Source organism: Apis laboriosa, unplaced genomic scaffold (assembly GCF_014066325.1).
Source record: "Apis laboriosa isolate Shangri-la unplaced genomic scaffold, ASM1406632v1 scaffold26_cov146, whole genome shotgun sequence".
In the NCBI taxonomy this organism is placed as follows: Eukaryota; Metazoa; Arthropoda; class Insecta; order Hymenoptera; family Apidae; genus Apis; species Apis laboriosa.
In genome coordinates, this window is record NW_025222592.1 from 2,647,643 (window position 1) to 2,674,303 (window position 26,661).

Here is a 26,661-nt window from a genome sequence, read left to right on the forward strand (position 1 = left end):
GTAACAATAATACATGTTTGAGAAAGTTATATATAATTTACATATAATTACTATAATTCAGATGATATATGATTTATAAAAATCTTTCTATATAATATCTATAGTATCTATACATATATAATGTATATACATTTTTATTAAATGTTTTTTATAAAATAATATTAAATTGAAATATTATAAATTATAATTAATAAAGTCAAAAAATAATTGATATTAAATAATTATGTTAATATTTATATTATTTAAAGAAACAGTTTTATAGTTTATATATATGAGGGAGGGAGGGAGTGAGTGAGTGAGAGAGAGAGAGAGAGAGAGAGAGAGAGAGAGAGAGAGAGAGAGAGAGAGAGAGTATAATAATGTTTCCAAGTATGTGGATATTAACTTTAGCTTCTAAATATAATCGTATTCAAAATCATATTTAAATAAAAAAAAAATAATTGATATTAAATAATTATTAAAATCTTTATATCAACATAGATTAAATATATTATTAATATATTATTTTTCTATGTATATCAATTTTATAATAAAATGTTTTGATATAAGAAATATTTTTGTTTTTATTTGTTTCAGAAATAAAAATTATTTACAATAATTGAAATATTGACTGCATTATATAATGATTATTTTTTTTGGTCTAAAAGACTAGATTACAAATCAATAAATGGGAAATTATTATATACTTTATAATTATTACATTAATATTATGTTTCATTTTAAAAAGAGTATTTTTATTCAATTATATTTCAAGATAAAAACATTATTTTGTATAACTGTAAATTTGAAAAAATTAAAAATTATATTATGTTTATATATACATAATATATATAATTATTATATATATTATATAAGATATGATATCAATATAAAAAGTGCAAATAAAATCTTTTTGTTTGAAGCTTAATTTTCAAAACAATCAAGCTAAAAATCTACTATATATATAATTACGATTAAGATACGATTTTTCATGCGAAATAAAATATCGATTTACAAATAATATTTCAGGAATTTTAGAATTGCAAAGAGAAAAAATAATTTTTTATTATGAACATTTTATTATTAGTAATATTTTTGAAAATATTCTTATTCTCGATATCCTAATTATTGTTCTTACTATTAATGTTTATACTTTTAATAATGTATTTTTAATTTTCATATCTCTAAATGCACAATTAATATATTCTATTGATATATTCTATTGATATTCTAATGATCTATATTTTGAATGTCTTCATTATTGTAATAAAATCGATATATTTCGTACAGAAAATCATATTTTAGTTGTAAATACATATATATGTAATAGATATAAAATCGATTACTTTGAAAACTAAGCCTTGAATAAAAAAATTTTATTCTATATTTCTTTTTTACAAGAAAAAAATGTCTCAATATCGTACGTTATACAAATCTTAATCTTAATCTTATCTAAATCTTATTCTAATTTTAAAATTTTATCTATGTCAGAATCTAAATCTGATATTTCTGATACAGATTCTGTATGTAAAATTTCAGACATTTTATCTGTTAAATTATATGATGCTGGTTGTGATAAATCATTTGGTTTTTTAGTATATGATAAAGACATTTGACCTGGGTTTATTACAAAAGAACTTATACTAGTAGGATTGATTTGTTCAATGCTCTTATTTTGATTTTTTTTATTTTGTATATACTTTGAAGAAAATATTGTTTCAACAGATCCTATAGGTTTTTGTCTCACCATATTTAACTGAAATAATATATTTATAATTGTTAGTATTAAAAAATAAATAATTTTTTAACATTTTACCTGTATTTCAAGTTTTTTTGATAGTTCTGCTATTTTATCACTTTGTGCAGTTTTTAGTATGATATTACTTGAATCTTTATAATCTTCTAATTGAGATAAATATTTTCGCTCATCAGAATTACTAAATAAATATAAAATTAAGTATAAATTAAAATAAAATATTTTTTATTTATAAAAAAATATTATTTATTTTTACATACCTTAAAGTATTCTCATATAATTCTTTTTTATCTTTATCATCATCAGAATATGATTCTTTATCCTTTTTATTTGTTAGATCAAAAATAACTTTTTTTTTTATCAAACTATTTGTTGAACCAGTTGTAGATTTTAGAACACTTTTATTATGTTTAGGTGATATAAAAATATTTTGTAATTCTTGTTGTATATTTGAATTATTTATATCATTGTTTTCAGTAGATTTGTAATTTGATATAGTTTTATTATTTGATATTACTTTGAATGTTTCAGAATTGAATATAGGTTTCATTTCATTCAAAAAATCTTTTTTTATTAAAAACTCTTGTAAATTTGTAGTATCTTGTATACTTTCCAAAGATTTTATTGAATTTGGAGAAATATCTATTAATTCTTCTACAGTTTTGTAATTTGCAATTTGTGTTTTTATAGGTAGTGATTCATTTTCAGTTATATTTTTAATAGAATCTTTAGTTTCTGGTGTAGAATAATATTCCTTTAATGTTATTGCTTGTAATGTAGAAATATGAGAATCTAGAAAAGATGTTTTTTTTTCTAAAAAAAAAAGTTAAATTTACATATGAAAAACAAAATTATAATTACCAGAATTTTGATTGCTTAATTCTTTTATTATTGGTCTACATAAAGATAACTTTTTATTATTTTTAAATAGTTTCATATTTTCTATAATTTTTTCTTTTTTAGATATTTTATTGAGAACTTCTTCGATTATTTTTAACTTAATTTGATGATATTTTGGTAATTTCTATGAATAAATAAATAAATTTAAAAAAACATTAATAAGTTATAAAAATTATAAATATTATAATGACATTTTACATATTTTTCTTACTTTTATAGCTAGTTTATGATGATGTTTTAAAATATCCATTTTTTGTTTAAAAGTTGTTTTTGGTATTCCTTGCCATTCTGGATCTATTCCTAAATCTTTTAATTTTTGCTCAAAAACATCCATTAAATTAGCCTGCAAACTCTTATAATTATGTTCTGTTATTTTTTTAGATTTTAAAGAAAATGGTAATTGTGTTTTATATTTATGCAATGAGGAATCATTGTGAATTGTAGTATCATTATCTATACTTGAATTAGAAATAAATGATTCTGAATTTGTTACAGAAGATAAATTCTCTTCTATAGATTTCAATGTTTTGATATTTTTAATGTCAGATAAAAAGTCATTAGATGTATTTTTATTAATAGCATTTTCTAGCTTACTTATATCAGATTTGTGTAAATCCATTTTTATAATTGATTGATTATATTTTCTATGTTTAGAATTATTTTCTTCTTCAAGTATTGAATCTTCTAAATCTGAAATATTACTTGAATTATAATATTCTAAATCTTTTTTGATAATTTTTATATGATCGAAGTTTTCGATATCTGGAATTTTTTCATATTTTTGTTTAATATTTCTCTTATTTTCATGAACAATGAATTTATTTTTAGAATTTAAAATTTGTGTATCTTTTAAAAAATCTGTATCTTCTATTGTTAATGGAAATACTTTACTTGATAAATTTGAAGTAATTGTAGTGCCTATTGCATTATTTTCAGTAATAATTTGTTCAATTGTTGTATCCACACAACTTTGTTTTAAATTATTTTCATCAGATTTTTTTGAAATTTCATTATCTAATATTATAGATGGACTACATTTTTGTAAAGAATTATTTTTCGAATCTTTATTTCTTACATTTAATTGTGAAATATTTATTTCGTGCGATAAGGAACTTAATTGTTTACTTTGTTCAATTAAAATATTTGATTGATTTGCCGTTTGACGTTCTAAATCATTAACTTTTGCTTCATATTTAGCTTTCATATCATCAGCTGCATTTTGTGTCAATTTCAATTCTGTAGTAAGTCTTTCAATATCTTTATGATGTTGATTTTCTAATTGTTCTATTTTTGATTTCCAATAATTTTCTTGATCATATAACTTTGTATGCATGCTTTCTATGTCTGGAGTAAACTATAAAATAAAATCAAAAAAAGTTGTCATCCATATTGTTGTATAATCATATTCATTATATGAAAAAATTTTTTACTTACTTTGTCAAGTAATTGATTTTTTAATTTTTGAAATTCTTTTTCTTGTTGACTTATTAATGCTTGGACATTTGTTTCAGATGTACGTTCATACATAATGTTCTCTTTTTGTCTTAAATTCTGTTAAAACATTTATTTATTATTATTATATATTATTATTTAAAATATTTTAGAAGTTTCCAAATTTATACATACATGTATTTCATCAAAGAGCATGATTTTTAAATTTTTTATTTCTTCTTGATATTCTTTATATTCTGAATGTTCTTTAGATTTGTTATTATCATACTTAAGATTTTCAATTTCATTTTCAGTTTGTTTTTTATTATAATTCAATATCTTTTTATCACAGATTCTTTCAGATTCATTTCTTATTACTTTTTCCGTTTCATTTAATCTTTCTTTTAAGTTTTTTATTTCATTATGTAACTTTTCAGTTTCATTGCGATAATGCTCATGTATAGGAGAAACAGACATATATAAATCTGATGTAAGTGTATGACGACGTATAATATGTGCACTAACAAACATAGAAGATATGAAAGATTTTGGACAATGTGGACACTAAAAGAATATTAATAATTTTACTTAAAAAAATTATAAATATTAATAATTAAAAATATTAATAATTTTACTTAAAAAAATAAAATAATAAATAATATTTTTACATATATAATTAAAGCTTTTCTTTTAAGAAAAATATATCTAAAATATATTTATTATGCAATTTTTTTAATAATTAATACATCTATTTTATTTACATTATATTTTTAAAGAAAAACTTCAATTAAAATAATTAAAATAATATTTACAATTTTCTTACTTTATATATTTCACCATTAGTATCTCCAATTTTAGTTTCTATTAATTTACTTTTTTCTTTTACTTTTTCTTTCATATGTTTCACTATTTCTTCTAAAGTAGCTATTTCTTTTTTTAATTTAACATTTTCTTCAATTTTTAATTTTAGTTCATCTTTTAATATCATTACACTATGATCTAAATATTGTTTACAATATAATAAATATTCAACTGCTAACTGTGCAAGACAAAAGAGTTTTACAAAATTTGGATCCAAGATTTTAACATCATATTCACTTTCTAAACAATAATCTATTACATTGTTTATATTTTCATCAATAGAATGAAAATCTCTTTCTTTTATAATTCGATCTATATCTATATTACCTAAAACAATATAGAATTATAAATAAATTAAATAATGCTACTAAAACCATTTACATACATACTTATACGATTCCAATCTACTCTTATTCTGGATCTATGCATATTAAAATAAAATCCAGATTCCTTTGCTAATTTTGGAAAATCATGGCACCATTTGGTACCAATACGAAATGAAAATGCCATTATTATATTTATAAGTTTAATGATACATGTACATTATTTGTGGTTGTGATTTTATAACTGTTAATTAATTAAGAATATAAAATATATTATTAATATCATATAATATTATTAATATTACAAATTTTCATATTTATAAATAAATAACATTGTTGTAAGAAAAAATAAATAAAATAATTATTCGATGTTTTTATACATTTTGAAGGTTAGAGGAAAACGTAAACAAAATTTAACAGATTTAATTTCTAGGGGATACTATCTATAGTTATATGTATATTTATAGGTTTTATTTTTACACTTTAAAATTTCATTGAAATATAATATAGAAAGATTAAAGAAAATAATAAAATGAATAAAATAATCAATTAAAATATATAAAATATAAAAAAATTTGATATTATATATTATTTTATAAAAAATTTTAATAATTTCATTAAATCATTTAAATAAATAAATTCGTAATTTAAAAAAAATGAAATGAATTTATATTGAAGTAATGTTACATGACTTATTTATAAAAATATAAATGAAAAAAATATTGCATATGAAATTTAATATTTAATTTTTATATATATATTTATATATATATTTTATATATAAATTGAATAATAATTTAAACATATTTTATAAGAAATAAATTTAATTAATTCAGTATATTTAAAATAAGATAAAGTTAAATTTTTTTAAAAATAAATTATTAATTCATAAAAAAAAACAAATAAAATAAAAAATATAGTACGTAATAAATTAGTAACTGTATAAAAATATTTGATTCGTTTAGATTTTTTAGCGTTCTTAGTTTTCTATATATTTCATGATTTTCCTTCTTCCCGACCGGTACCACCATCTTGTTTGTTTCATCAATAAAGAGAGTGTAAGACTTAAGAGACGATTAAAGTTTTTAGAAGTGTTTTTTATTTGTGTCTTATATACAGTAAATTATAATACAAACTTTGAATATGTCTCACGGTGGTAGAAATGAATGTAGAATTTATGTAGGCAATTTACCTCCCGATATTAGAACGAAAGACATTCAAGATCTTTTTTATAAGTTCGGTAAAGTTATTTTTGTTGATTTAAAAAATCGTAGAGGACCACCTTTTGCTTTCGTCGAATTTGATGATCCAAGGTACGTTGATAAATTATAATTAAAAATTTTTCATTTTTTGTATTATAATACTGTATATGTATATAACATTGAATATTATATCTATTGTTTTATAATATATTCTTTCTCATTAAATAAAAAATATTAAATGAAAAAATACTTTAAAAATTTATAATTTAATTAAAATAAAATTATGTTCATATTATATCGAGTATTAATTCAAGTTTGGATTTAACATTTTGGAATTACATAAAAATTACATAAAAATTATATTAGATTTGTTACTTTATAAGTAATTTTTTTCAGAGATGCTGAGGATGCAGTACATGCAAGAGATGGATATGATTATGATGGTTATAGACTACGTGTAGAGTTTCCAAGAGGTGGAGGTCCTAGTAATAATTTTCGTGGTGGTCGTGGAGCAGGAGATAGTGGAAGAGGTGGTCGAGGTGAAATGAGTAATTCTCGAGGACGTGGACCACCTGCAAGAAGATCTCAATATAGAGTTCTTGTTACGGGTCTGCCTCCTTCTGGTAGTTGGCAAGATTTAAAGGATCATATGCGTGAAGCTGGTGATGTTTGCTTTGCTGATGTTTTTAAAGATGGTACTGGAGTTGTAGAATTCTTACGATATGAAGATATGAAGTATGCTGTAAAGAAATTAGATGATTCAAGATTTAGGTCTCATGAGGTATAAATTTATTTAAAATAATGTATATGATTTATACATTTCTAATATCTTTTATATTTTTGTATTAGATAATTTCATTTTTATTTATAGGGTGAAGTAGCATATATTCGAGTGAAAGAAGATCATAACAGTGGCGACAGGGGACGCAGTGAAGATAGGGAAAGAGGTCGAAGTCATTCACGAAGCTATAGTCCACGGCGTCGTGGTTCACCTACCTATTCACCATTGCGACGTAATTACTCGCGATCAAGATCTCGCTCCAGATCTCGTTCATACGACTAGTGTGTACGTATATGTTTCACATGGTAATATAAGTAAAGGCTTATCAATATTTGCTTTACCATGTTTCATTATTACTGATTTAAATTTCACTTAAAGACACCTTCCAATCCAAACCAATTTTGTACAAATTATAAAATTATTTCTATGTTGCTTGAATTTAATAATTGTATTGTATCTAATGTATAGTTAGAGCACGGTTCATTTTACATATATCAAAACTGTTTTTTCAAAGATTTTGTCATTTTCTATTTAAATATTCTTAGCTTATATCTATTTATTAACAATTAATCTAAGAATATATCATCCTTTTATAAGTCCACAATTAAAAATGATTATTTAAATAAACCTGAAAGAGCAGTTAGATTTTTCAACAGTAAATATTAACAAAGTTTTATTATCTTAATTTTTTGTCTTAATAAAGAAGAATCGTGCTCATATTAATTGCATACTATTGTTGAAGAATATTGATTAGAATTATTTTTATGTTTGAAAATACATTCCTTTATATTTTGCAATTCGTTTTGACACTACAACTATAATTGAGATGTGTAACAATTTTGAAGTATTACAAATGAAAATTTAAAAAGAAATAACTAATATTATTTTGGTTCACATTGGTAATAGTATTTATTATATAGTTACCAATATAATCTACATTCAGTGTGAATGTTTTCTAATTTAATATATGATCATTTGCATTGCATTGTTTAATATCATTGGTACCTATATTATAATACTTGATGTGATCGCGATTTTTTTTTCATATGTTTATTCAAATTTGCAATTGTGAATACAGCATTTTATAGCATATATATAATATGAAATTTTTTAAAGCTTCTAATGTTGAATGCTTTATTATATATATATATATATATTCATAAAGCTAACACTTTTTTACTGATAACAATTCTAAATTATTTTACATATATTAAAAAAGTAATTAATGCGATAATGATAATAATAAACAATAATATTTTTAATGAGCATATATAATATGCAAAATATATAACAAATGAAAAATATTGTATTAATCATTTGAATTTTGTTTTCATTAAAAATCAAAAGATTTTTCAATATAATTATGCAAAAACTTTAAAATTTTTTCTTTTATTGCATATAATTTTAAAATATTTGATAAACAATTTGATGAAATATATTAAAGAAATATATATATAAAAAAATCTTAAATTCATTATAAAGTTATATTTTATTTTATATACACAAATTATAATTAATTCTTAAAATAATTATTATATAAATAAATACATCAAAGTTGTTTACACGGCTCATCGTCGTTTAAGTTATCACACAAATTTAAGTACATTTATTTTAACTATCTAGTGATGACAATACAAAATATTATATGTATTAAAAATATAACACTTAATATCTAGATAATGTAATACATCGATATCTATCGACGGATGACATATAGAACATATTTGATAAAGATAGGTCAAAAATTTATTTTTTACTAATAGATTAATATTCATATGACCAATTTGCTTTGGAAAAACTGACATAACTCATTTATTATGCATTGATATTGTTCATTTAATATAACAACAGCTTAAAATATGTTTTATTTGAGTGTCCTTTAACGACGATCATTGGGCCATCTTTTTGATTTGATAAAAAAGCTGTGTGTTATGTGTCACTTTAGAATGAAAAAAACAAATATCTAATTCATATTGAAATTATTATTAAGAATACAATAATATGTCTGTTATTTTGAATGTCTGTGAAATATTAAAGTAAATTTTAAGTTATACACGATATATCCTGAGAAATGTGTTTTTATATTTGGCACTTACAAATGATACTCTGCTACACATTTCTCGTTTTCCTTTTAAAAATTATACAGACGAAAATTCTATAAATTTTGCAATGCCTAAAAGCATACATTTTTTTAGAATTCTCGATTGTAAATTAAAGATGTTGAAGGAAAACAATGATTTCGTGTATTATTGAGAATATTATTATTGCAAATTGATCTTGTGATTTCTGTTTCCTTTTTACATTATTTAATATGGATATGTAAAATAATTCTAAATTTAAATTAAGCAGATACAAAGTATTGTTCTGTATAGTATTTGCTCAATTTATAAAATATAATATTTAAATATTGTAAGTCACAAGCATTATATTTGCAGTAATAAATTTTATATATAACATTAATGCATATTGTATAAGGGACTAATGTATTTTTTCTTCTTTTGTATATTGGATTGGATTGTAACACAATGAATGAAAAACTGAAATCGACACGATCTTACTTCTTGGATGGATATAATACACATTCGCTTGACGGTGGGATGAGATGGAATGCGTTTTGGATGGATTTATGTATGGAGCATATATTATAAAAAAGGATTAAGAGAATGCAAAAATAATGAGGCATTAAGGATACTTTCAAGAGGAAATTCAGGATCAGGAATTCAGGAAAGGAATTGGATGAAAGACACAATCCGTTTCATTCAAGGATTCTCAATTAGCTGGATTTTCATCAGAAAACGTTGGCAAATCCATTACAAGGATTCAAAATGATTGTCCATATTTTTCTCTTTCGAATCGTTAAACAAACTTAAAAAAAATTATCTAATCGTGATGTAGCAGTGTTTCTGCATTGACAAACTAAATGAAAAAAAAAAAAAAAAAAAAAATACCGTAATTGAAAATGCAAAATGAACATCTTACTAACATCTTAATGACGTGGTTATATACAGATTTCTTAATCGTTTCAGTGTTTCGGTTTTATTACTACTTCACGCGATTTTAACGCTAATAAAACAAGAGAAAAAAAGAGGAAGACTTTCGCGATTTTTCTCTTACGTTTTACACACTCTAAAAAAAAAAAAAAAAAAAAACAAACTGGTAATGGAATGTCAACATTATAAAGTTTTATTTTATATGAAAGTACTCGCTTATAGCTTCTATATCATACGTTCGTAAGTCGAGAATTATTTTTATTATTACCGATATGATAATTTTGATTCTCATCGTCAAAGAAAAACGTTGTTGACCGGGGTATATCATATGTTTCATCCATCGGCGCTCAGTGATCGATTCGTGACAACTTATATGAAAAGGATATATAAAACTGGTGCCTGGTTCAACGCGAGGAAATCAGCTCGTTGAGAAATCTTCCATATTTCTCGTTTGACTTGTGTAATTTAAGTATTAGCATAGGCAATTACGATTACGATTGAACTATCTAACTTCGTGCTTAGCGTTCCTCAGGATCGTGCAGAACGAACGAGGAGTCCTCCAAAAGAAAACTATCGCGTTGCAAAAATAGTGTTTCTACGGTTTACCTTCTACCTTGTGATCGAACATCGTCTGATTGCTCTTCTCTCAATCGTTTTGATCTTTGATTGTACATATTAATCGTGACCGTGTGTATATACAATTTTGATATGTGTGCTATAGTAACAATCTACACCTCGTTCTTCAGGATTTTGATGCATGTTCAAGAGGATATTTACGTTCAGGTCGGAAAATAAGACGAATCCTTCATCTTTTAACAAGGACCTGGCTCTTCCTAGTTGTAGAGGATCTTCCGGAATGAAAAATAAAGTATATATGTATATATACATGAAATAATAAGATGGAAAGACAGGATTTGACAAAGATACGGTGTTTGGGATTAGGATGCTGACAGGATATAAAATTAGTGTTAATGATGGATATTTTGGATAAATGGATAATTTGGCTGGAAATATTCTATGGATTCTGTAAATAAGCGGATTACTTGGATCTTTGACCGGACAATATATATATATATATATATACATATATATATGATAACGCCGTTATATTCATGGATTTGGATTATCAAAATATCGATCAATTATATAAAAAAGAGAAAGCAAAATGTGTGGCTGTACTCGTTTCACAAATAGGTTTCTTCATGGATTATATCTCCTAGGTCGGATATGGGATTTGGACTTGCACTTATCGAGATCAATACAGGAATTTAAAAAAATAAAAAATAGTCGGATATCATTTTTCGGATAACACGGACGATCGGGAACGGATGATGCGATTCGCACACTCTCGCTGTAAGGTATTTGTTCAAGTTTAATATCTCTGCCGCCCCTTCGATATATACATATTTTTCTGCATGCAATTCTTCTAAACGATATGACAAAAAAAAAAAATCCTAAAAGAATCAAAAAAAAATCCATTTTTTAATTTTTTTTACGAATCCATTTCTTTGCGAAACTAACTTAAAAACGTGTAACAGATATAATATTCATCTGTTTGAAAGATCTATTTCAGTGTGATTAATCTTTCATTATCATCTTTATGTTTAGCTTTTATCATACATACATATACAAGATGGATCAGCTCATATTGATTTATCATCTTGATTTACATTATTATCAGTAAAGAAAAATGAATTAAAGTAAGGTTGTATAATCTCAAAAAGATATAAAATCAAATGAAATTTTGCAAACATAGCCATACATTTTAGAAATTTAAAAATAATCTTTAATTTTGATTCTTTATAATATATATAATAATTTTATAGATTTCATATATAAAATCAAATCAATTTTCAAATCTCTAAAATAATAATAATTAAAATATTTTGTGTCATTTTATATTTTCATTGAAATTATGCAAATTTATTTTCCTCCATTTTCTTTAGTAATAATGATATTGACGTAAATCAAATTGATAATATCATACGAATTATTGCACAAATTTTTGAATCCTTAAACAGAAATTTTTCTCATAAAATTTTTGACAGAATGAATGTTTGTTTCCTGATAGTAGATTAACTCCTCTTTAATAGTTATCCAATTATTTCTTTAATTAGAAACTTTACGTTTGTTATCTTGATGATAAGAAGAATTTTATAGAAATTCTAATCATCTGTTCAGGAAGCAGGAATAAAAAATGTTTGATTATTTTATTATTGACACTATTTTTGAATATAACCTGAATTCCTTTCCTTAATTAATGTTTATTGTTGAAAATATCTCTATTACTATGATTATATAATTAATATCGGTAGATTGTACACTTTTTTTTCATGTATTTGTTCAAGAGAGCAAGAAGAAAATAAATATGTGAGTATAGATTCTCTTCCACGAAATATATTATTATTTTTCCTATAATATAAAAACAATATATTAAAAAATTGATGATTAATCAAATAATTTTAATAATAGGAAAATATTAATGTATTTATAAGGAAGAAAAATATATTAAAACATTTATAGAAATCTCTTTTTTTTTTTTTTACAAAAAAAAATAGTAATTTTTTTAGATAAAAATATTTTATTTTAATTTTTTTTTATTAAATATTTTTTTTATACAAAAATTTATTAAAAGTTGTGTTAATACTTTATAGAAATGTTTTTCAAATGATATGAATGAATTTTAGGTGAGTAATATGTAAGAAAACGGAGAGTATAATGAATTAATCTTTTATCAGTTTTGTTCAGATGATCCGTCGGATCAAGAGGAGAATGAACTTCCGCCGCTTCTTGGATTAATGAAGTGACCATTTTGTAAGATCGTGATATCTAATAGTATTGCAATTAATATTTGTTATGAAAATTCTATATTTGTAAATTTTATATTATGTAAATATTTAATTTACATAATTTATTTATTTAATACTAAGAAATAATAGGAATTTAATCTTATTATATTATAAATGTAATAATTTTATTATTTTATTTTTTATCTCATTATATTACACGATCGATAAATAAAATATTCTTTTTGCTTGAATTATACTATTTTATATTTAATAATAATAATATTCCATGAGAAAGAAGTAATATTACAAATATTTCGATGTTGATAAATTTTTATTTTGTATTATTATTTACAAGTATTAATTGTTATGTTTTTGTTAAACATATGGAAAAATAATAAGTGGTATTTGGTTTTTCTTTATATCGTTTCACGATTCGGTGTGACAACCAGTTCTTTGATCAAGACATTGTCAGGAGTTTGTAAAGCGAAGAGAACACAATCGGAAACATCTTTAGGTTTCAAAGCCAGACGAGAGTTTTCTTTTAACCATTGTGCAGTCATATCGGTTTCCACTAAATCAGGACTAATGGACTAAAATATATATTATCAAATTTAAAATTTCGAAGACATAATTGACATAAAGAAGATATAATTAAAATTTATATTTCTAGATATAAGAATGAAGATAATTGAAAACTTACAATGACTTTGATATTGGATTCACATTGTGCTAATTCAGACCTAAGACAGTCTGTCAAGGTAGTTAATGCACATTTACTGGCTAAATAAGCTGGACGATTACGATTCATTGGTAGTAGGTTCAGTCCAGAAGCATCATTGATGTTTATAATAATACCATTATTAATTCCTAGAAAATACAATAGTATAATAATATGAAAAATTTATATTTTGAAATACATAATATATCATAATTTTCTAAGTTTTTATAAAAATGAAATTTTACCTTTTTTCTTCATTAATTTCAGAACTTCTTGCATCATGCAAGTCAGTCCAAGAAGATTTATGTCAAAAATTTTCTTCCAATCTAATACTTCATCATTTTGCATTGTAATATCAATATTAATAGCTGCATTATTGATGAGAATATCTATAGCTCCTAAGTTCTTCTCGACCCATTCTATGACTTTCAAAATATCGTTCTGGTTGGAAAGATCGCATTGAAGAGGAACTAGTTTTCCGGGTTTCGATTTTAGTTCCTCAACAAGAGTCTATTTAGTAGAATAAATAAAATTTAAATTTTAGGAATAAACAGATGTAATTTTTATTTAAAGAAGAAAGTAAAGATTCAAAGTACATGAAATTGTTTTAAATTATTATATTTATATAAATCCAAATTTATTAATTTGATTGATGAATGAAATGTTTTACAATCTATAAATTAAACAACATAATTATAAATGAAAAAGTGATAAATCCATAATGTAAAAAAAAAATAAGAATTATTATGGAAAAGATATGTAATTTATTATGAAGTTTTATTATTTATTAATTATTGCTTGTTTAAGAAAACATTTTTACAAAAAAATCTTATATACCTTCATTTTATCGACTTGTGGAGCAATTCCAATAACTTTCATTCCTTTGCCAACTAAACATTCTATTAGACATTTGCTAATGCCCGAGTTAGCTCCAGTAACTAAAACAACTTTATCAACCCAATTTTGTTCCATTGCGAATTCCTTGATATATTAAATTGCTTGTTTTTTTTTTTTTTTTTACTTGTAATCATACGAGAGAGAACCGTAGAATTGAAACCATAAAATGTATCTGAATTTTGAAGCGTCGGTGCCTCTTTTATATTAAACAAATTGTGGCCCAAGATTACCGAGGTCGCGTTAATCTTCAGAGATACTTTAACCAGACTTTGTCTTTTTAACTAATATACGGTAGACCGTAGTTTTATTATATTATAGATTAAATATATTTTGATTTAAATAATAAATATTTGTAATATCTTTTAGAAAAAAAAAAGTTTTCTTTTTCAATGTGTATAAATTTTACGTGATTTTACAATAATAAAATAAAATTTCAATAAATTTTATAAAGAATTTTTTATTGAAAATTACGATTTATATTATAAAAATGATTTTAATCGAAAAAAATATTTTTAGATCAAATTATTTAATTATGAAAAATTATATTATTGTAAATATGTACCATCATGATATTAATGTAATTTTTCTTAAAATATGTGTTTACTAAAAATAAGGATAAGTGATAAAAAGAGATACAGGCATTTTCTTGTTCGAGTAACATTTTGCAAATATTGCATCAGATGTGTATTTTTAACATTGCTTCAATCGATACAATTTACGTGATCAAATTTAAATGATCTTATTTACGTGATCTTTTAGCCTCGAAAATTATAAATAATTGTAATATTATAAAATTCTTTTTTTTCTTTTAAATTTATATAAAAAATATATCGAAATTTGTACGAAAATTTATTAAGAAAATTGCATAAGGATTTTTAAAGATCGAGGTAATTTTCGTTGTGGCGCAAATCGATCGATAACTCCTTCCATATTTCTATCGTTATATAAAACTTGATACAGATCCGGATTTAGTTCGCGAGCAAACCTCAAACTATCAGCCGCAATCTCGCAACTTTGTTTTTTCCGAATCACTTTATTATTTTCTATTTGAAATAGACCACGAGCTTTATGGATAAGGGCACGACTACGTTGTAAACGTAATTCTTCTAATGGTATTTTATCTTCATCAAATATTTGAAGTATTTGTTCAGCTAAATTAATGGCTCGTTTCGAATCTCTATTGTTTATCGCCACTTCTGCTTTATCGTTCAGGATATCGATTATTCGTTCCGCTAAATCGATAGTCTTTTGACAAAATGGTAAATTCAGTTTGCGCATCTTTTTTCGACATTTGAGATATGATTTTAGTGCCAAATTAATTTCATTACGTTTGACAAAACAGTCGCCTAATAATAGATATGATTCTGGATATTGTTTAACTAAGTTACTTTTCAATACAATTTGTATTGCCATATTGATTTTGTTCTCTAACAGACATTGCATCGCCATATCATATCTGTAAACGAAGTTCGAAGTTTTTGGCGTATAAACATATAGCGTATTATAATACTATCAATATTATTATCGATAATGTAACAATTTTTTTATGCTTTTTTATATTTTTTTTATATTTTTATTTGATACGTTTTTAAAAATATAAAATGGATCAAATATGGAATATCTATGATACTGTTTGATTATTTGATATTGGAAGAATTTTGAATTAAAATATTTATTATATATATATATATATATCTATAAAAATATTGATATTTTTACCGTATTAGATACCATTGTTTGATCAAATGATTTCTTGTTTCTCTAATCGAAAGCTTTCCCATGATCGATTTTTCTTTGTCTCTTGTCGGTTTTACTAGTTTAAAAAAATTTTTATTGAGACTCTCTAACCATATATTTGCTTCTTCGAAACGACCAGACAATCGTAAAACTACAGTTTTTAATAAATTAAATCCTGGATTGTATGGATTACAATCCAGTGCTTTTTCAATTGTGACCAAACCTTTGTCGTAACAAGAATGCATGCACCATAAAACAGTATAGGCTGATAACGCATGACCAGTACTAAATACAACCTGTTTGTATATGTGATATGATAAATATATAACATGTATGATATATTTAGTTTCTAAAATTTACAAGAAAGTGATATAAAGTAATGGATTTTTAAACTTAACTTATTTTAAATTTTATATTATAATATTTGTAATTCAATAATAAATAATTGTTTAAATATATGAAAATAGTAACATCATATAACATTCAAATATTGATAATAGTATTTGCCAATACATCAAAATAATTTAACAAATTTCAAATGATAATAATTTTAAACACGATAATTTTAAAATATATATTATAAAATAATATTAAATAATTATAAAATATATATTATATAACTTAATACTTTTTTTTAAAGATTATACTATATTAATTAATATATCAAAATATATGATTTTATATAAAAGTTGAAAAATTTTTCTGAAAATTATTTTTTATTCTTGTTTAAATAACAGCAGTTTATATTCATATAATGAAATTAATCGATAGGAGTTAAATTAATTGAACAAATTAATTGAATGTTTGTTCTAATCTGCAAACAAATTCGGATAAATAAAATTCTAATATTTCATGTGAGCGAAATATTCAATTCATTCAAAGCATTTTTACTGAAATCATAAAGAATTTAATAAATAAATTTTGCCTATAATCATATAGCTATTCTGGAAGAATTAATGATTTGTAATCTCAGTTGATGTTGCTTATTTTTGCGTGTAATTTGAAGTCTTGGAATTACTTCGGTACAACGAGATTTTCCTATTTTTTTTTTTCATTAAGAAATAAAAAATAAATAATAAAAATAAATAATAGAAATGTCGAAAGATAAATCATTCTAGTCCTTTAATCAATTTCGTCAATATAATAATTTTAGTTTCGTTTGAACAAAAAAATATGCAAATGCAAAAATATGGCTATTAAAAATAAAAAAATTTGAAAAACCATATATAAATCTAATAAAGTATAAGATAGAAAAGTATGTGGCTATAGCAAAGAAAAGTGAATGCCACTTTTTGCTCAGATAATATGAAGAGTTGATGAACAAAGGATAAATAAATTTATTACCAATCAACTTAATATTTTGATTATTAGATAGATTGAGACGAATGATACTAAAAAAATAGGATTTATTGCGTAGGAATGAAGAATTTTGATGAAGAATTTTTGAAAATAGTATTAGTATCTTTAAAAATTGGAGAAAGTTGAATTGTAAATATAAATGAATAATGAAAAATTTGAATTATAAAAAGAAGAAAGAATGATGAAATTGCTATATGAATATATTGTTGAATATATATTCGATATTTTGGTGTATATTAATTAATAATTATTTATATCTTTTGTAATTTTAAAAATCAATTAAAAATAGTTTTTCAATATTATTTTTATGTCAAAAATATAATTTGTCTTATTCGAAATCCATTACTTTTATCTTGAAATTAGATTAGACGATTTAATATTGATTTCTACATTATCAAATTTACTTTTCATAAAAAAATGGAAAATATCAAAAGATTTTTGAGATTTAATTCAATAGAAAGGTTATAATTATTTTAACTCTATAATGGCACACCGAAGTTGTTCATTATCCTAATAAGATGTTGAACATCTTCTTTAAAAAAAAAAGAATTATCTAAAAATAAATAATCGAAAGCTATCCTAATGTTTGATGAATTGTGTGTGAAATCGATGATGAAAAAAAAAAAAAAATAGTGTGCTATTGCAGGGTTAAATTTGATAAATATTTTTATTATTAAAAGAATACTTGTAATAAATTTTGAGCTATTTCATTATTTTTATTAATGCTAAGAGCTTTCAGAAGCATATGCCTGGCAGTTGCCATTTCTTTAAGATGAATCTTATATTCTGCATGTACAGCTAATAAATCAGAAATCCTCATAGGATCAGGATTCATTATAAATTGATCCCAATACATTCGAAATTTATCGTATTTTTGCAATCGACGTAAAATTTCTAATAACCTATCCTGATAATTTATATATTGGAAATTAATTTTTAATCAATACTTATTAACAATAAGGAATTAAGATCGTATACTTGTATTTCCATTATGTTCGTTTTAGGTATTTTAAATAAAAAAATTTGTTCATAGTCACTCAAAGCTTCTAATAACATATCATTTTCACAATAGAATTCACTTCTTTTCTTATAAGCATTGACTAATTGATCATTGTAAATATTTTTTAATTTCTCTTTCGTCAATGTATAATCATCTTTGGCAAAAAGCTTTGCGTTTTCATAGTTCTGGATGGCTTTTGTCCATTTTCCTTAAATTAAATAATTTTTTATGATTTTTGTGATTTTTTTATAGATAATAATATTTTTTTCAAAATAGTTTTTTTTTAATTCAAAATGTAAATATGCAAAAAGATTATGAAGATTGTAAATTTGTATAACAAATAGTTTTTAGATGTGATATATATGTTAATAAAACATAAAAAAATATTTTTTCTTGACATTGTGTAATAATATTTATTATAGCTTGAATCTATGAAGATAAGATAAGGAAAATAAAACAAAATTTTTAAAATTAAAATCATTTTAAATTTTTATTTCTTTCATAAAAATTTTCTTTTTTTAAATATTCATACATTACATACAAATAAAATTGTAATACATTTATTTAATAAAATAATAAATTTAATTGTATTTTTCTATTAATTTATCTACCAATATATATTTAATATATTGTATAAAAATTCAAGCTCAATTTTATTTCTAATATATCGTGTATATTATGCATAATATTTTCATTAGAATTTCAAACCTTCAGAAAAATGAATGTCTCCTTTTATAGCATGAAGTGAATGAAATCTTGGATTGTGAAACAATCCTTTGTTAATTACACGATAAATTTGATCTAATTTTGCCTTAATTTTTATAAGATGTTTTGCTTCTCTGAATAAATGTCTCGCTTCCTGCAATTCTTGTCTCTTGGTAAGCGTCTTTGTATAATTCCATAAATCTCGCAACTAGTTCAATAATATATTTGTAATTTAATAAATTTTAATAAACTTTTAAACATAAAATAATCAATTTTTCGTAGTCTTATTCAATGAATATTTTCGTATTATTTCTATATATTGTTTTTAATTCATAACTTGTATTTTAGTAGAGTTATCTAGGGAATTTTATGATTTTGCTGATTTTAATTTTTGTAATAAAATAACATTTAGTTCCTAATTAGTAAAATATATGAGAAATATAAGAAATATGATTTTCCTTTATTTTAATTTTTTTGATAAATTTTTTTTTTTTAATAAAATCTGAAATAACATTCTTTTATAAGATAAAATAAAATTTACAAAATTTCATATGAGAAAAATTATCTTTCGATTAAAATAAATTAAAAATTACTGATTTATAAAAAATGATATTGATTTATCTCACTTTAAGAGCTTCTTTTAAGGGATTTTTGTAACGTTCTTTTGAATATGCAAAAATCTTCTTCTTTTCGCCAAGCTCAAATATCTCCATCACGAGAAAACATCGGTTGCAGGAAATATTTAAATGGAATATAGGATGGATAGGTTATGTCATTTGTTTTTGTTACGAATAATCGAGAAATTGAAGGATGTATAGATGTATAGATGTATCATTTACACGTATCTCTGCGAACTTCATCATCTTTGATACGTACACTTTGGATAAAAATTTAATAAAATTTAGAATTTTTTTATTTTTTTTTTAAATTAATTTAAAAAGATTTTTTAAGTTGAAATTTTCATGAAAAAAATTAAAAAATTTTAATCAAAGAATAAAAATTAAAAATTTCAAATAATATATTAGTATTGAATGTATTAAGTTAGTTTAAAGAAATTTTATAAGATATAACAATTATTAATTAACAACTAAATAAGTGCAATTTTCAATTGATAGTATAAATATTTTCTTTCTCTCTATAACAATCGTTTGTGCAATAATTAGAAATGAATAATTCTAAAGTATAACTAAATCTTGAATGGTTTCATATGTTTATTACCAAGACTCGCCCAAAGGTCGCAGAATAATATCTTGAACCTGAAAATATAATTAAAAATGATATTAATGCATAATATATAAAATATTTTATAAATATAAGATATTATAATACTATCGTAATGATATGATTTTCTATATATAAAAAAAAAAAAAAAAAAAAAAAAAAAAANAAAAAAAAAAAAAAAAAAAAAAAAAAAAAAATAAACCGAAAATAAAGAGTACAAAACATTTAAAAAAAAAATTTTGTTTTCAAGAGAATCGATTTTGAAAATATATTAAATGTATATATTGCAAATTAAAAAAAGAAAATAAGAAATCAAATTGGTAGTTCATTATCACGTGTATAATTTATGTATTTAATATTTGTTGATTCAAGTCTGTGTGATAATCTGTAATAATGTATATGTATATTTTTTTTTTTCGAAGATTTTTTATATCATTCTAAATTTTCGACAATTATCGAAGAGTGGATAATTATATTTACGACAACATGCGGGGCACATGATAAAATATATATTGCAGCTGTTGCGACGTCTTCTGGATCCAATGTGGGAAATGATGCTAATGCTTCCTCAGAATACGTGCTGTAAGATACCATTAACTCTGTGGCTACTAAACCTGGGCTAATACCCTGCAGGAAAAAAAAAAAAATTAAAATTTGAAATGTTATTAATATATTTTTCTTTTTTTCTCACTTTTTGTTTTTTAAAGTATTTTATTTAGTAATTACATAGTAATTTACTGACTTTTTCTAATTTTGATCTCAATCTGATCTTTTTCAGATCTTTTTAGAAGCTTTATTTTATCATATAATTAAAAAATCAATCAGGAGAGTTTAAAAAAATAATATACTTTTATTACTTTTTACGAAATAGTGGAAAAATGTATATTTTCATAACGAAATAAAAAATGTATCAGTTTTTCAAGCTCCTTCGATTAAAATTCTATTGTGATTATAATTATAAGTTATATATATAATTATATATATAATTATAAATTAAGATTCTATTGTGCGAAATTTTTTAAAAACAAAAATTGTAAAATTGAAAAAAAAATCGTTAAATTAAATATTTATAATAAATTTCGTGTCGTAACTGATTATATTTTTAGTTACAATTTTTTAAAACAATTTTTTATCATTTCCACTTCATTCGAAAATAATTTAATTTTGAATATAATTTAAGTAAAAATAATAATTGCAAATACCGTAACCCTGATTTGGGTTCCCGTCAGCTCGTGTCGCAATGTTTGCGCCAGAGCAGCGATAGCTCTTTTTGAAGCTGGATAAACGGAGAATCCAGGTATGAAAGGCACTCTTTCACCTGCAAGACTGTTTATGTTTATTATGACACCTTCGCCTCCTGTTTCTCGCATCATGCGAATTGCTTCCTTAGTGCAGAGGCACAATCCGAAAACGTTCACGTCGAAGACAGAGCGCCAATCTTCTAAATTGCCATCTGCAGATTTGATATTAAGCTAATCGATCAAAGATTTTTGTAGCTAAGTTAACAATTACAAATTAATTTGGAGATTGATTAAAAATTGGAAAAAATATTTTATTACTTTTTATGAACTTAAGTTATTCATTTAAGACATAATATTTTTATTATTTTGTACAATTATAATGTATATTATTAATTGTAATAATATGTTTTTTAAATCGATGAAAATTAGATTCGAATTCAAGTGAATTAAAAATTTTTTTTAATAGAAATTCTATTATTTCTATATTTGTATTTTGTTCAAATTAAATTATCAAAATATTAAGAGTATCATATTGAATGAATTACCTATAAGAGAAGATTCTTTTGTTATTCCAGCATTGTTGATCAATACATTTGCAGGGCCAAGATTTTCTTGAACCCACGCGAAAGCTGCGATCACGCTTTCCTCTTTTGATACATCGCATTCTACGGCGTACAGCTTTCCCGAACATTCTTCCAACCCTTGCTCCAATTCTTTTATCTTTTCTACTCTTCTGGCAAGACCTGCTACCACCATCCCTTGCAGAAATTAATTCATCGATATGTAAATTGCTGTGCATTGTAAAAATTATCAAATCAGATTTTTAATTTCTTATTAATAAAAAAAAAAATTTTATGCTTCCTTAAAAGAATATACCTCGTATGTTATTCTTTCCTTGAAATTTTTTTATTTTAAGTTTTATCTTTAAATTTTAAAAGAAACTAAAATTTGAATCATTTTTATTTTCATTTTTCATTCCTTTTCGTGGTTTAATACAAAAATATCGAAATTTATTTATTTATTTTTTTTAAATTCGAGATGAAACATGAAAGAACAAAATATTCTATCTTTCATAAATAAATAAATTTATAATTTTTTTTTCTATTGAGTAAATTAAGAATAATAAATAAAAATATTTCTTTTACATTTCAAAATATGATCTTTTATTTTATTATTTTTAAAATTTCTAGAATTTAATTTTAAAATATTCTTTCAATTGCACAGTTCAAGTGCAATCTTCCAGTTGCGCAATTGCTAATAATCTTATAAAGGGTTGCATAAACATTAAATAAAAAAAATCTTTTTATAAATTTTAATATTTTCACAATATATCCGCAAAACTTATACTTAAACTGCAGAAACTTAAGTAAAATAAAAATGTTTACTTCTTTTTCCAATAAAAATAAAAAAAATAAATTTTTATTTTCTTTCTAATATTTTAAGCGCATGATACAAATTACAAAAGGCATATCATAGATATATTCCAAGTACAAGATTCGCTGAAATAATTATTAAAATAAATTAAATTTTTGAGTTGAATTAAATATAGGATCGAAATTTTCTAAACAACAATTGGTAAAAAAAAGTATTTTTGAGTGAAGAATTACCATGAGTGAGCAATTGCTTGACGATCGCGGCCCCAATTCCGGCACTTGCACCCGTTACCACGGCCACCTTCCCTGCCCATCTGTCCATCCTTCCTATTTCACGTATGTCTCGCGACTGTTCGCCGTAACTCCGGTAATAAGATCGCTTATAAGTCTAGAAACCGATAGGTAAAAAGTAACAGCGGTTAAAAATCGATTGCGACTGGTCTGGTGGGAAATCCGATAGTCTCGTGGTAAACCCATACCTAGCCTTCGGTCTGACATGTCCTCGGCAATTAATGTTGTTTGCGAGATCTCTGACATCCTGTCTACGATCTATTTTCGATTGTCATATACGATTATATGATTCTATATGTTATTATTAGAATTTCGATTCATCAGAGACAAAAAAAATTTGGATAAATATTTGTTTCTTAAAATTGTTTTTTTATTAAAAGAATATTAAATTTTATAAAGAGAGAAATAAAAAATACAATGGCAGATAAAAGTTTAGAGATATTTATTTGATAAATGATACAATAGTATATTATTACCAATTAAAAAATTTAAAAACACTTTTTTTATATATATTTTTAGCTATTATATATAGCTTTTAATAATCTTTTTATTAATTCCAATTGATATAACTAATAATGATTATACTATAACATTATTAATAATGATTTTTTTTACTTTGACAAATTTTTAATTAAAAGATTTCTTCTTTAGTTTCTTTAGTTTAAGAATACGTATTTAATGTATTTTCCAATTTTTTTAGCTACTAGTATATATATATACTATATTGTATATATGTGATGTAATGTAGTGTTAAAAAAAAATATTTTTAATGATTAATAGACATTTAATCGTTAATTTTGATTTATTGATTACTTATTATCTATTTATAATTTTTTCATGTTGAATGTTATGTATGCATGAAACTTTACTTACTTATTAAATAATTAAATATAAAATATAAATGTATTTCTTTTCGATGAAACAATTCTTTAATAATATGTATGTGAATAAAAAAAATATTTTAAAAAATTATTTCTTCTATAAATAATTAAAAAAAAGTAATGAAAAAAAAGTATTTTATTCCTGAAAAAAATTTGGTTCCAAAAATAATATTACAATACATCAAGAAATTCATCGCAAACTTTTATTCTTTTTATTCTTATAAGTAAAAGGAATAAGTTAAAGGAATTTTATTGCAAAAATATGTACTTACAGGATGTAAAAATTATTTTTTGAACGACACTATAAATACAAATTATATTACAGATATAACGATTACAATCGTTATAAGATTTTTCAAAAATTTTTCAATCGATTGGCAGTCGAAACGACCACGATGAACTTCTTTGCACAACTGCAGTATACGGTTTACGATTACGTGCACAGACATAGAACGTTAATTGAGAAGCCCTTGTCGGCTATTCTTTATTGTGTTTCTGTGGTAGATGATATAATAACATATTGTGGTTGATATTGATTTATTATAAAGATTATTAATAAGTTGAAATTTGTCGTTGCAAAAATTTTTTATTAGCGGCTATATAATTATATAATTGTATTAACATATGCCTGAGTAATTGTTCTGAAGTTAACATCTTTTGTTTGCAATACGGAAGCATTTTGTTAGTGAATTAAGGCTAACGAGAGACGTGCTTTAGATTGCGAAATCAATTTATTCTATTGTCATATGGAATATTTATTGTTTGACAAAAGAATTAATTTAGGGATAAATAATTTTTAAATATTAAATATATAATAAAATAATATAATAAAATAATTGATATTAATAATAATTAATATTTCTTTTTTAATGTGGAAATTATACAATCTATAAATCTATTTCTTGAACTTTATATTTTAAAAGACTACTTTAGGAAAAGATTAATTTATATTAAAGAATTATTTATTTATACAATAATTAAGTTATTTAGTATTTTTTCATTTCTTTCATTTCTTGACATGGAAATTATATCATTTATACGTATAATGTGTTTCTTAAATTTTGTATTTTCAAGAATTAATTTAAAAAGAAAAACTAATTCATAAAAGGGATTATATAATAAAGTAATATAATATAAATATAATACAATTAATAATTAATGATAAATAATATCTATTATTCTTTAACTATTTATATTTCTTTTATATTTTATATTTTATCCAGTTCTTAAATTGCAAAATTGTGTTTCTTTCGTCAGACATTATAATAATGTCATAATATTATTAAAACTGTTATTTAAATATTCTTTTTTAAAAAAAGATAAAAAGGATCATCATGGGATAAATATTAACACAATCTATTTCAAATCTACAAGTTATTTATTGGATATAAGGCGCCTACATTGCTGAATACTATACACTTGAAATTTGTATCGAATCTGCTTCCTTCGGAGATCTAATAAACACTTTTTCTTTTAAATTCACCGTTATAATTATAATTAATAATAATTATTATTGTTTTTTTTTATTATTCCTTTCTTTCTTATTCTTAAATTCGTTACGTATCGTCGTGGAATGCGACAATGATTCGCTAAAAACATTGTCTAAGCGTGGCATTAAACAGGAACTGCATTAAACAATGGCATAGAGAAAGAGAGTAAAAGAGAATGAAGATGAGAGAAAGAGAGAGAGAGAGATAGATAGATAGATAAATAGAGAAAGAAAGAGACAGAGACAGAGACAGAATAAAAGACAGAGACGGAAATCGAAATAGCGCCCCCGAATTTTCATGTTTTCTGAAACAGTATTATTTCATTCGATCGAGAGTCACGCCGATTTTTCTTATAAATAAAATAGAATAAATCCATTGGTCATTATCGTTCTTATCTTTTTTTTCTTTTTTTCTACAATATTAATATTCGATAATTATTTACAAATCCTTTAAAAATTATTGTACTTCTTCTTCTCATGTACAACTATTGCGAAGAAAATATGTATTATTAATTTTTTCCTAATTTATATCATTGTATACGAACGATTTGAAATCGTAAAATCAGATTGGTTTTAGATTTATTTATTGATTGTTTCTTTCATGTTTATTAAATTATATTAAAGACTTTTAATTTTGTAGAGAACACACGTTTATCTTTAAACGTCTTTTAATAAATCCGTTCTCTAATCGGTTATGCATAAAATAAATAAAATACATCCTGAATGAATTATCAATT

At 22.9% G+C, this 26,661-nt stretch overlaps 4 protein-coding genes across 4 annotated transcripts; 1 reads left to right on the top strand and 3 right to left on the bottom strand.

Annotated features, from left to right (window-relative positions):
• Positions 1–1,274: 1,274 nt before the first annotated feature.
• LOC122713808 (origin recognition complex subunit 1) lies at positions 1,275–5,594 on the bottom strand. The gene is made up of 9 exons (XM_043934586.1): positions 5,317–5,594; positions 4,890–5,254; positions 4,262–4,630; positions 4,070–4,186; positions 2,847–3,989; positions 2,597–2,759; positions 1,996–2,527; positions 1,796–1,916; positions 1,275–1,735 (listed from the first exon to the last, which is right to left on the bottom strand). The coding sequence occupies exons 1-9, from the start codon at positions 5,435–5,437 to the stop codon at positions 1,439–1,441; spliced, it is 3,228 nt and encodes a 1,075-aa protein (XP_043790521.1). The 5' UTR covers positions 5,438–5,594; the 3' UTR covers positions 1,275–1,438.
• A 678-nt stretch (positions 5,595–6,272) lies between these two features.
• LOC122713852 (serine/arginine-rich splicing factor 1B) lies at positions 6,273–7,937 on the top strand. The gene is made up of 3 exons (XM_043934657.1): positions 6,273–6,563; positions 6,849–7,233; positions 7,324–7,937. The coding sequence occupies exons 1-3, from the start codon at positions 6,394–6,396 to the stop codon at positions 7,513–7,515; spliced, it is 747 nt and encodes a 248-aa protein (XP_043790592.1). The 5' UTR covers positions 6,273–6,393; the 3' UTR covers positions 7,516–7,937.
• A 5,419-nt stretch (positions 7,938–13,356) lies between these two features.
• Positions 13,357–24,912, bottom strand: LOC122713927. Its single transcript, XM_043934767.1, has 15 exons — positions 24,708–24,912; positions 23,743–23,812; positions 23,498–23,651; positions 22,436–22,648; positions 21,852–22,102; positions 21,130–21,276; positions 19,432–19,636; positions 18,702–18,931; positions 18,484–18,630; positions 16,347–16,660; positions 15,579–16,083; positions 14,568–14,711; positions 13,976–14,240; positions 13,713–13,879; positions 13,357–13,602 (listed from the first exon to the last, which is right to left on the bottom strand). The coding sequence occupies exons 3-15, from the start codon at positions 23,583–23,585 to the stop codon at positions 13,429–13,431; spliced, it is 2,850 nt and encodes a 949-aa protein (XP_043790702.1). The 5' UTR covers positions 23,586–23,651; positions 23,743–23,812; positions 24,708–24,912; the 3' UTR covers positions 13,357–13,428.
• LOC122713851 lies at positions 15,210–16,697 on the bottom strand. The gene is made up of 2 exons (XM_043934656.1): positions 16,347–16,697; positions 15,210–16,083 (listed from the first exon to the last, which is right to left on the bottom strand). Exons 1-2 carry the CDS (start codon positions 16,607–16,609, stop codon positions 15,480–15,482), a joined length of 867 nt encoding a protein of 288 aa, XP_043790591.1. The 5' UTR covers positions 16,610–16,697; the 3' UTR covers positions 15,210–15,479.
• Positions 24,913–26,661: the final 1,749 nt, after the last annotated feature.

Excerpts from the sequence above, each read along its gene's own strand:
- LOC122713808 (XM_043934586.1), bottom strand. The coding sequence starts at position 5,437 with ATGGCATTTTCATTTCGTATTGGTACCAAATGGTGCCATGATTTTCCA. Across the intron at positions 5,255-5,316 it reads AGTAGATTGGAATCGTATAA|GTAATATAGATATAGATCGA; the intron begins GTATGTATGTAA and ends ATATTGTTTTAG. Across the intron at positions 2,528-2,596 it reads ATTAAGCAATCAAAATTCTG|ATTCTCATATTTCTACATTA; the intron begins GTAATTATAATT and ends CATCTTTTCTAG.
- LOC122713852 (XM_043934657.1), top strand. The coding sequence starts at position 6,394 with ATGTCTCACGGTGGTAGAAATGAATGTAGAATTTATGTAGGCAATTTA. Across the intron at positions 6,564-6,848 it reads GTCGAATTTGATGATCCAAG|AGATGCTGAGGATGCAGTAC; the intron begins GTACGTTGATAA and ends AATTTTTTTCAG. Across the intron at positions 7,234-7,323 it reads CAAGATTTAGGTCTCATGAG|GGTGAAGTAGCATATATTCG; the intron begins GTATAAATTTAT and ends TTTTATTTATAG.
- LOC122713851 (XM_043934656.1), bottom strand. The coding sequence starts at position 16,609 with ATGCATTCTTGTTACGACAAAGGTTTGGTCACAATTGAAAAAGCACTG. Across the intron at positions 16,084-16,346 it reads AAACAATGGTATCTAATACG|ATATGATATGGCGATGCAAT; the intron begins GTAAAAATATCA and ends CTTCGTTTACAG.
- LOC122713927 (XM_043934767.1), bottom strand. The coding sequence starts at position 23,585 with ATGGACAGATGGGCAGGGAAGGTGGCCGTGGTAACGGGTGCAAGTGCC. Across the intron at positions 18,631-18,701 it reads CGAACATAATGGAAATACAA|GATAGGTTATTAGAAATTTT; the intron begins GTATACGATCTT and ends ATAAATTATCAG. Across the intron at positions 16,084-16,346 it reads AAACAATGGTATCTAATACG|ATATGATATGGCGATGCAAT; the intron begins GTAAAAATATCA and ends CTTCGTTTACAG.